The sequence below is a fragment of the Corythoichthys intestinalis genome, chromosome 17 (genome assembly GCF_030265065.1).
Source record: "Corythoichthys intestinalis isolate RoL2023-P3 chromosome 17, ASM3026506v1, whole genome shotgun sequence".
Taxonomy (NCBI): Eukaryota; Metazoa; Chordata; class Actinopteri; order Syngnathiformes; family Syngnathidae; genus Corythoichthys; species Corythoichthys intestinalis.
The window spans coordinates 2,196,214-2,206,466 of record NC_080411.1 but is presented as its reverse complement, the minus strand read 5'-3'; the positions used below and the strand labels follow the sequence as shown (position 1 = coordinate 2,206,466).

Sequence of the window (10,253 nt, the reverse complement as noted above, 5' to 3'; positions counted from 1 at the left end):
GGACGTCCAAAAATTTTCCCATTCATTTTCAATAGGGGAAAAAAACAAAATTTCCCCATATCAACAGAAAATGACCAGATATCAATAGAACGTGTCCCCCAAACTTCCCCGCTTCCATTGACGCTTATAGAGGGTGCTGCCATTGACGGACATGGACGTCCAAATTTTCCATTCATTTCCAATGGCATTTCCTCTTTTTAATGCCATTGACGGGCATGTTTGTCCATTCTATTGATGCCAATGTACATGGATGCCGATGACGGCTATGAACGTCCAAATTTTTTCCCATTCATTTTCAATGGAAAAAAAAAAAACAATGTCCCCAAATAAACAGGAAATAACCAGATATCAATAGGACACGCCCCCAAATGACCTTATATGATCAGGCGACGCCCCCTAAATGTTCCCAAATGATCTGATATGATCAGGCCACACCCCCTAACTGTTCCCAAATGACCTGATATGAATAGGCTACGCCTCCCAAATGTTCCCAAATGACCTGATATCATTATCCCAGGCCCCTTAAATGTCCCCAAATAGACAGGAAGTGACCTGATATTGTCCCCAAACCAACCTAGGCTGGGGCTAAGATCTGTATCTCCACATGGCAAACACCAGAAGTAATTTCTCCCGAAATTGCAGTTTCTAGTTAGATAATAAAACCCCTGTTGATGATTTGGTTTTTATAAAATTTGTACACTCTTGTCTTTAAACTTTAGGGTTTCAAATAGCAACAGAGTTGCAGACACTGCTGGACTCAAATGCACGAGACAAAGGTGTGTGGCAGGTTTCAATTTACAGTTTATTTTCCTGGACATGTGACAGTCACAGGCCAGCTTCCAAGTTAACACAAACAAAAAAAACAACTGGCAACAAAAGATCTTCGGAAGCGAGAACATGGGATGAAAACTTGACAAGGTAAACATAACTTCTTAGTGCTTCTCAAACAAGAATGACCCACTGGCACAAGAGGGGCAAATAAGGACTAGGGCTAATGATACACAAGTCTGGGCACTCGGGTAACAAGTTAGTGCGCGAATAATGTTTTTTGGCGAGGTAGGTGAACACAAATTTCCACTTCAATTACCGACCAACATGTGCACACGTAAAGACGCTATCTTCGATAAATTTGATTTGATTTTAAGACGCTACGTGATTGAACTGGCTGGCGTGATCATAGCTTGAGTCTGATTGGTATAACAGAGTCATGTGATTATTCTATCGATGTCTCATTGGTGAAACTGGTAGAGCCACTGGTAGTATCTCTGGCAAAAAAATAATTGTAGAATAAATAGGAAAAATATAACGACGCGTGTAGCCCAACGTAGCGGAGTAAATGTAGCGTTTCTTCACAAATCTACTCAAAAGTAAAAAGTATGGCTTAGTAAAACTACTCTTAGAGGTACATTTTTCTCAAAAAGTTACTCAAGTAAATGTAACTGAGTAAAAGGCATGTGTTACTACCCGACTCTGTTATTATCCCAGAAAAATGACAACATCCAAGGGGGGGAAAAAAAAAATAACACACAACCTGAAGCATTTTCAATAAGGGTACATTCACTATGTGAACAATAACACTTAATATCTAATTACTGGCCTGTACTGTTTCTCAGAGAAACTAAGGCTGACAATCACTTTCAACCACCTTACTGCATTGTACACTTTTTTTGTATTGGGATTGTACGTTAAAATGAAATGGCTAATGAACAGTAGTGCACAGGATCACTTGTTTTCTATGAGTGTCTGAACTTTGTGGACCAATTCTCGAGCCATAGCAAGGACCCGAGCGATGTCGTGTCGCTCAGCCATTTCTGTAAGGAGAAAAGAAAATTTGCAAAATATTAAGGAGGCTTAGGCATGTAACTCCAATTAATACTTTAGATAACTGCACTTATTGGCCCAAATACACGTGGGCACCATAGGCGGAGTTTGACTTTTGGGCCAGGGGCACAACATGTTGATGACCCCAAAACGCACTGTCAGCAATAAAATTGACTTATTGACTATTTATAATAATAAGTTGAAAATGAGCTTTTTTTTTTTTTGTTCCCCATCATTCTTGAGGGGAATTCTAAATCAGGCTGCTTAGGACAGCTATACTTTTTGCCAAGATCGTCATCCATTGAATATGGTACACCCGCCGGTGTCGTGCCAATGTAGTTACCCCAGTCAAAAATTGTATCCCCCGGGCGAAGCCATATGGAGGTAGATTTGTGTCTTCATTATTCGATCAAAAAAATATGTTTGAATGCAAAAATACATTTGAAACTCAAAAAACATGCATTTGAAAGCAATTTTTCTATGAATTGTTTTTTTTTTTTGGGGGGGGGGGGGGATTGAAGCAACTAATTTGATTTAAGTAATGTTGTTTTGCGTTTGGGCCACATTTTGGCTAGGACATTTGTGTCTTTATTATTCAATCAAAAAATAAGTTGCTTCAAACGAAAAAATATATACAGTGGTACCTCTACATACGAAGTTAATTCGTTCCAAGACCTTGTTTGTAAGTCGAAATGGTCGTATGTCGAGCAGGATTTTCCCATAGGAATACATTAAAACTCCATTAGTTCGTTCCACAGCCCAAAAACCTACACTAAATCCATAATAAATACTGCTGGTACAATTATTATAAATGGCAATTAAACATAGCAAAATAAATAAGTTATGAATAAAAATCAGAATAATATAATAATGATAATATTAATAATAAAATAAAAATGATTCCGTTAATAATGTAACAAATTGGATTCTAATGTGGCGGACACTTTTTGCTGTACCTGAATGCACCGCGGGGCTGACGTCACAGTGAGATAGGTCAGTGCGGTAGGGATAATGCTTTTGTTTTCTTGAGAGCACAGTCAACTGCAGAGGGCAATGGGCGTTTTGTGTTGAATAAGTTCTTAAATAAATTATAAAAACGTGACAAAGCTGGCGATTTCTTTGGCGATGTTACCACAATAATAATTGTCACCTTAACTTATAAAGACTGGCGAACGGTGGTCGGAAGAGGACCGTGGAGCTGTATTGTTGAGCCAGCTCACGGATGTGCACCCCACGCTCATATTTTTCTATAATTTGCATCTTCATTTCAAAGGTAAGCATCACTTTTTTCCTTGTTTCACCAACTGTACCAACTTTTTGGAAACCTGTGTTGATTTCTCACACAAGAAAATCCGCCGTGAGTTCGTTTGCATTGCTGTCGTGTCGTCGTATTTCGAGCATGTCGTCGGATGTAGAAACAAATGGCGCGTCAAATTTTACGTCGGATGTCGAAAAGATCGTGTGTCGAAGAGATCGTATGTCGAGGTACCACTGTATTTTCATTCAAACGAAAAAATACAATCATAGAAAAAAGTTTCTGAATGCAAAAAGATTTGAGACTAATATTCGCATTTGAACACTTAATTTTTAATTTAAAAAGTTTTGATTTGAGCAATCCTTTTTGTGTTTGGGTCATATTATGGGTAGGACATTTGTGTCTAAATTTTTCAATCCCCCAAATTTTTTTTCACACAAAGAAAAAAATCATTTGAAAAATAAAGTTACGCTCCCTTATTTATTCTTTTTTTTTTTAAATAATATGCAAAGCAAATGACCGTCTAAAGTGCTAGTCACATGATCTGTTCAAAAAATAATTTTGACCCATTATAAAAATATATATTTTTTGTCCATTTCATTCATTTTTGTTGTTTGCTTTATTGCTTTACAACTTTTATATACAGTGCCCTCCATAATTATCGGCACCCCTGGTTAAGATGTGTTTTTTAGCTTTTAATAATTTTTTTTAATTCAAATAATATGGGACCTTAATGGAAAAAAAGAGAAAGATCCAACCTTCAATAATAGTGCATTTATTCAGTGGGGAAAAATCCCACATAAAGAAAAAAAATATTTGACATCAAATAATGTGTGTCACAATTATTAGCACCCCTGGTGTTAATACTTTGTACAACCAACCCCCTTTTGCTAACAAGGTCTGGGGACTGAGATGGCCATGGGAGGAGCTTGATTTTGTGTCTGGTGAACCATTTCTGTGTAGATTTGGCCATATGTTTTGGGTCATTGTCTTGCTGAAAGACCCAGTGACGACCCATCTTCAGCTTTCGGGCAAAGGGCAACAGATTTTGATGTAAAATGTCCTGGTATTTCAAAGCATTCATGATGCCATGCACCCTAACAAGGTTCCCAGGGCCTTTGGAAGCGAAACAGCATCACTGACCCACCCCCATACTTCACAGTGGGTATGAGGTGCTTTTCAGCATGCGCATCTTTCGTGGCACGCCAGACCCACTTAGAGTGTTTGTTGCCAAAAAGCTCAATCTTGGTCTCATCTGACCAAAGCACACGGTCCCAGTTGAAGCCTGGGACGGTCCCAGTTGAAGCCTTGGACCAAAGCACACGGTCCCAGTTGACTTTGAAAAGCGACAAGACTTTTGTCAGGGACTAAATATTTGTATCTTGTTCCACATCTTTACCAGTGAATTTGGCACCAGGGACATCATTTTCGGACAGAATTGGTAGGTTTAGCTCAGTAAACATCTCGTTCGTACACTATTTATATGCATCTAGCATTAGGGGCCAACGCGAGTTTGCCCCCCCCCCAGCAACAGTTGCTAATGTCATGAATATTAATGAGCAAAGGTGACGTGTTACGTGCGGTACGCTATTGGCTATGGCAACTCATTGTGTTGTGTTGTGTGCTGTTCTAAGCAGCATGAGTTGATTTGAGACGACTCGCTCAGTGAAGCACTTAATAAAGAATTATACCTTGAGGGGAAAAAAAGTGGAAAACTATGCCGCATATGTATTTCTTTCCAATGCTAAATCTGAATCGATACATTGAGGACATTGAAAAAAAAACACCCCAAAAAAATGTTTTTTTTTAATGTAAATAAGCTACAACTCTACTTTGTGGATTTTGATCATCGCACATGTGTGGATGATGGATCACTGTATTGCATTGCTGCGTTTGTATGATAGATTTTTTATTTTATTTTTTTGTAATACGAAGTGTAAACATTTAAAAAAAAAAAAAAAAAAAAAACTGAGATATCCCTGTACATATACACGATAATTTAATGTTGTTTGTCCCACCACTGTAATCAATTTCAATGGACAGACCTCGTTTTCCCACTCAATAAGACCACAGTAATCTTTACCATTGAAAAACTTGATGATGTCAGTGAAGTCCATGTTGTTCTCCAGGATGATATCCCTGTACATTTCCACCAATGCGAGTGCGATGAAAAGCACAAAATGCTCTGAGGTGGTGCACGCCGCAGCCCAGATAGTCTCCCATACAGAGAACACGTCATCATACACCATTTCTGGGTGGGAATAACACCGGTTTAATAAGGATCACGAACAATGATATACAATGATGCTTCACCTCTTTTAAAGTCCAGAAGGAACCATCGGTAGCAGAAGTAGAAGTGAGTGTAGTCGCCATTCTGCTGCATCAACTCAAACAGCTCGGAATCCAGGATCTAGGGTGCGTAGATAAATCAATACAAATATTCCATATCTTTATGCAATTGCATACCTGGATGAGTGAGCACATGCTGGCAAAGTGAGAGTCCATTGCACCCCCGTGAGGGAAGTTCTGGTTCATCCTTTTCATCAGCTCAGTGAAGCAGCTAAACGCCATCACCTCTGAGAACACAGTAATGTGTAGGTTTAAAACAACGTTTGAATAGTTCAGTTGAGTTTGGTGTAATCGTGGGAAATGATGACGAAAATGCACAAAACTGGTCCGAACATTAACACAAAGCTATGTTGTTCTGGTGAATAAGGTGTACTGCTAGTACCCGGGTTACGACAGAATTGACTTGCGCAATTTTGACTTTACGACGCCAGAGTGTCGTCCGCCATTGATTTTTTTTTTTAAAGCTGCGTAAACAGTACCTTATTGTATCACATGGTCATAGTAGACCACAAATTAGCCTTTATGAGCCTCAAAGATTAAAAAAAAAAAAAAAAAAAAAAAAAACGCTCACAGGATGCACTTCCTGACAGGTAAAAAAAAAAGCTGCTATTTTGCAAAAGCTCATAAACATCCTGGTACGGTTCCAAATAGAGATATCCCAATCGATCGGCATCCCGATCACGTCATTTTCAAAGTATCGGAATCGGCAAAAAAATATTGGAAATGCCTTTTTTTTATTTATTTTTTTTAATCGTTTTCTAATTGTATTCAATGTTACAGACATAATGTGTTACATTCTTCCAGAGTCTTTAGTTTAAGCTTAAGGTGGGGTTATCAAATTTATCGCGTAAATGGCGAGAATTAATATTTTTTACATTTATCACGTTACAATATTAAACGCAATTAACGCATGCGCTGCACGACCCACTCAGGCATTGTCGCGTTCAGTCTATAATGGCACCGTTTTACCCATACGGTATATAGAGCTAAAAGGCAGCGTAAAATGAGTAGAGTGAATTTTGGCAGCCTTTGGAATCTTTTTTTAAATGGCTAAAGCCTTACAATCCCTCTCCCTACGATTAGAATAATCGTGGGAAGCAATGTGGGGAAGAAAGGTAGTAGTTGATCTTTTTCTTAACACCCTATGTTATTTCCCAACGCAGAGAAGATAAATCAATTGGTACCATGACGCACAGTGATGGGTGCACTTCCCATCATGCATTTGGGCAGAAGTTAAATGGCTACAGTATCATTTACTGAAAGCTCAAATAATACACTAGATGGCAATATTTAGTCACAATATACAAGGTCACATTTATCCTATAAGAATTTCAAGTCTTTCTATCCGTGGATCCCTCTCACAGAAAGAATGTTAATAATGTAAATGCCATCTTGAGGATTTATTGTCATAATAAACAAATACAGTACTTATGTACTGTATGTTGAATGTATATATTCGTCCGAGTTTTATTCATTTTTTTCTTAATGCATTCCCAAAATGTATGTGATTGGGAAAAATTATCGGGAATGATTGGAATTGAATCGGGAGCGGAAAAAAAAAAGCAATCGGATCGGGAAATATCGGGATTGGCAGATACTCAAACTAAAACGATCTGGATCAGATCGGGAGCAAAAAAACATGATCGGAACAATCCTAGTTCCAAAAGTCATTTTTACCTTGTTAGGGCCCGAGCACCATATGGTGTATTATTACTGTTTTTCTTTGTTCAGGGCAAATGAAAAGGAAATTGGAGGCCTTAACAGGCTCGAAAATCACCTCAATTTGCATATACATTAGGCTTGGAGTAAATTTCGATAATTTTTTTTTAACTTGGGAAAAACTGTAAGAAAATGGCTAAACAGCACCCCCTTGATTTTTAAAAAAAAAAAAAAGGCCTTTTTGGTTTTTTCAAAGTAGAGCAATGAAAATTGGAAAGTCAATGCCTTGTGCAAAACTGCACCAGAAAGTCTCTTGGACCCATATCCCAAACCAAACTTGAAATTTGAATTGAACGTGAAATTTTAGTCGATTTACAATGTGCACATATGGAGTTGGAACCTCCTCAAAATTGGTGAGACTGTTCATGAGAAATATAAGATCTTAACATATCCAATGGTGAGTTTTCATTCATGGGCCTGACCTGGCAGTGTGCCAAAGTTGGCCTATTTTTTGAGGGGCAACACACAAAATTCAGTAAGTGACTAATAACTCCCTGATCCAAGCTTCAGTCTTTTTCTATCTGGCATGTATGAGAGGTATCCCAGCCTGAACACGACAAGCTTTCTTATCAGAACACATTCACGAAACACTGACCATTGTCCAGAATAACCAGTAAAGGCGCCAGTATGTCGCACATGCCCTGGACGTAACCCGTGTCCAAGTGTTGCCACACATAACTAAAAAAGAAAAAAAGACATCACAACAGTCCAGTGAGTAATGACAACAGCAAAGAACGGAAGATCAATTTCCCATTGTGATGGCATACTAGTTTTGTTACCTGCACATGATATTCCTCAGCTTGTCCAGGTTTTCGGGCGTGAAGTACCAATATGTACGGTCACATCGTCTGACATCTTTGTCAATGCGATGCAAGTTGATGAGATACATGTCCATGGTTTCTTGCTGCCAATATGATCAAGAGGTTAGTTGTTTTAGTTAAATGGTTAAAGGAGTGTAGAACAGAACAAAAAAAATATCATTATATTTTTACACAAAACTCCAAAAATGGGCCGGACAAAAATATTGGCACCCTCAGACTAATACTTGCTAGCACAACCTTGAGACAAAATAACTGCGAACAACCGCTTCCGGGATCCATCAATGAGTTTCTTACAATGCTCTGCTGGAATTTTAGACCATTCTTCTTTGGCCAACTGCTCCAAGTCTCTGAGATTTGAAGGGTGCCATTTTCAGATCTCTCCACAGGTGTTCTATGCGTATCAGGTCTGGACTCATTGCTGGCCACATTAGAAGCCTCCAGTGCTTTTTCTCAAATCATTTTTTTGTGCTTTTTGAAGTGTGTTTTGGGTCATTGTCCTGCTGGAAGACCCATGACCTCTGAGGGAGACCCAGCTTTCTCACACTGGGCCCTACATTATGCTGCAAAATTTGTCGGTAGTCTTCAGACTTCATCATGCCAAAGCAGTCCAGTGCAAGAGGCAGCAAAGCAACCCCAAATAATCAGGGAACCGCCGCAATGTTTGACTGTGGGGACCGTGTTGTTTTCTCAGTTAAGTTTTGGCAAACTCCAGCCTGGCTTTTTTATGTCTCTGGGTCAAAAGTGGGGTCTTCCTGGGTATCCTACCCAAGGGCGTAGATTTGCATGGGGACGGTAGGGACATTATACTAGCAACTTTTCAGGATGATCAAATTGTCCCCACCAACTTTTAAGCAACCTTATTGGCATTATATCATGAGTTCAGTTGTATAAATAACTTAGATTGTGTTTCCATTAGGGCTGTCAAAATTATTGCGTTAACGGGCGGTAATTAATTGTTTTAATTAATCACGTTAAAATATTTGATGCAATTAACGCACATACCCCGCTCAAACAGACTAAAATGACAGTACAGTGTAATTGTCCGCTTGTTAATTGTTTTTTGGTGTTTCGCTCCCTCTGCTGGCGCTTGGGACCAACTGATTTTATGGGTTAGTACCATGAGTGAGCATGGTGTAATTATTGACATCAACAATGGCGAGCTACTAGTTTCTTTTTTGATTGAAAATTTTACAAATTTTAATAAAACGAAAATATTAAGAGGGGTTTTAATATAAAATATCTATAACTTATACTAACATTTATCTTTTAAGAACTACAAGTCTTTCTGTCCATGGATCGCTTTAAGAGAATGTTAATAATCTTAATGCCGTCTTGTTGATTTATTGTAACATTAAACAAATACAGTACTTATGTACCGTATGTTGAATGTATATATCCGTCTTGTGTCTTATCTTTCCATTCCAACAATAATTTACAGAAAAATATGGCATATTTTAGAGATGGTTTGAATTGTGATTACTTACAATTAATTAATTTTTAAGCTGTATTTAACTTGATTAAAATTTTTAATCGTTTGACAGCCCAATTTTCTATATATTGTATGAATAGAATTGACCCTACCATTATTAAGTGAATTACTTTCATTTTGTCCAGGCTGACATTTACCCCTTTTCACTTGCTGAATGTGCTAGTCCATTTTTTCCCTAGAACACACGTTTCATTGGCAAATGATCTGTCCAGCCTACCCACACACATGCACTCACAGCCCAGACAGAGATACAACATGTCGACAACATGCTGCCTTCTTCGAAGACGAGGGATATTAGAATTTTATTTTAGCCAACAGCGGCAACCACTGTAAGTAATGTAAAAAGTAGGGCTGTCAAACGATTAAAATTTTTAATCGAGTTAATTACAGCTTAAAAATTAATTAATCGTAATTAATCGCAATTCCAACCATCTATAAAATATGCCATATTTTTCTGTAAATTATTGTTGGAATGGAAAGATAAGACACAAGATGGATGTATACATTCAACATACGGTACATAAGTACTGTATTTGTTTATTATAACAATAAATCAACAAGATGGCATTAACATTATTAACATTCTGTTAAAGCGATCCATAGATAGAAAGACTTGTAGTTCTTAAAAGATAAATGTTAGTACAAGTTATAGAAATTTTAGATTAAAACCCCTCTTAATGTTTTCATTTTGGTAAAATTTGTCAAATTTTCAATCAAAAAATAAACTAGTAGCTCGCCATTGTTGATGTCAATAATTACACAATGCTCATGGGTGCTTAAGCCCATAAAATCAGTCGCA

The 10,253-nt window shown here is 37.9% G+C and overlaps 1 protein-coding gene across 3 annotated transcripts in view; it reads right to left on the bottom strand.

Annotated features, from left to right (window-relative positions):
* Positions 1-38: 38 nt before the first annotated feature.
* Positions 39-10,253, bottom strand: part of LOC130905291 (small G protein signaling modulator 1-like) — a 37,728-nt gene continuing 27,513 nt past the window's right edge. For 2 of the 3 annotated variants that reach the window (XM_057818523.1, XM_057818524.1), the window contains exons 20-24: positions 7,924-8,048; positions 7,740-7,822; positions 5,543-5,652; positions 5,390-5,486; positions 3,600-5,327 (exon numbers count right to left, since the gene is read on the bottom strand). In XM_057818523.1, the coding sequence (XP_057674506.1) occupies positions 4,948-5,327; positions 5,390-5,486; positions 5,543-5,652; positions 7,740-7,822; positions 7,924-8,048 (795 nt within the window). In that variant the 3' untranslated portion in view covers positions 3,600-4,947. Of the gene's footprint in view, positions 1,812-3,599; positions 5,328-5,389; positions 5,487-5,542; positions 5,653-7,739; positions 7,823-7,923; positions 8,049-10,253 lie in introns of those variants that run through there. The other variant, XM_057818525.1, reaches the window with a different exon arrangement.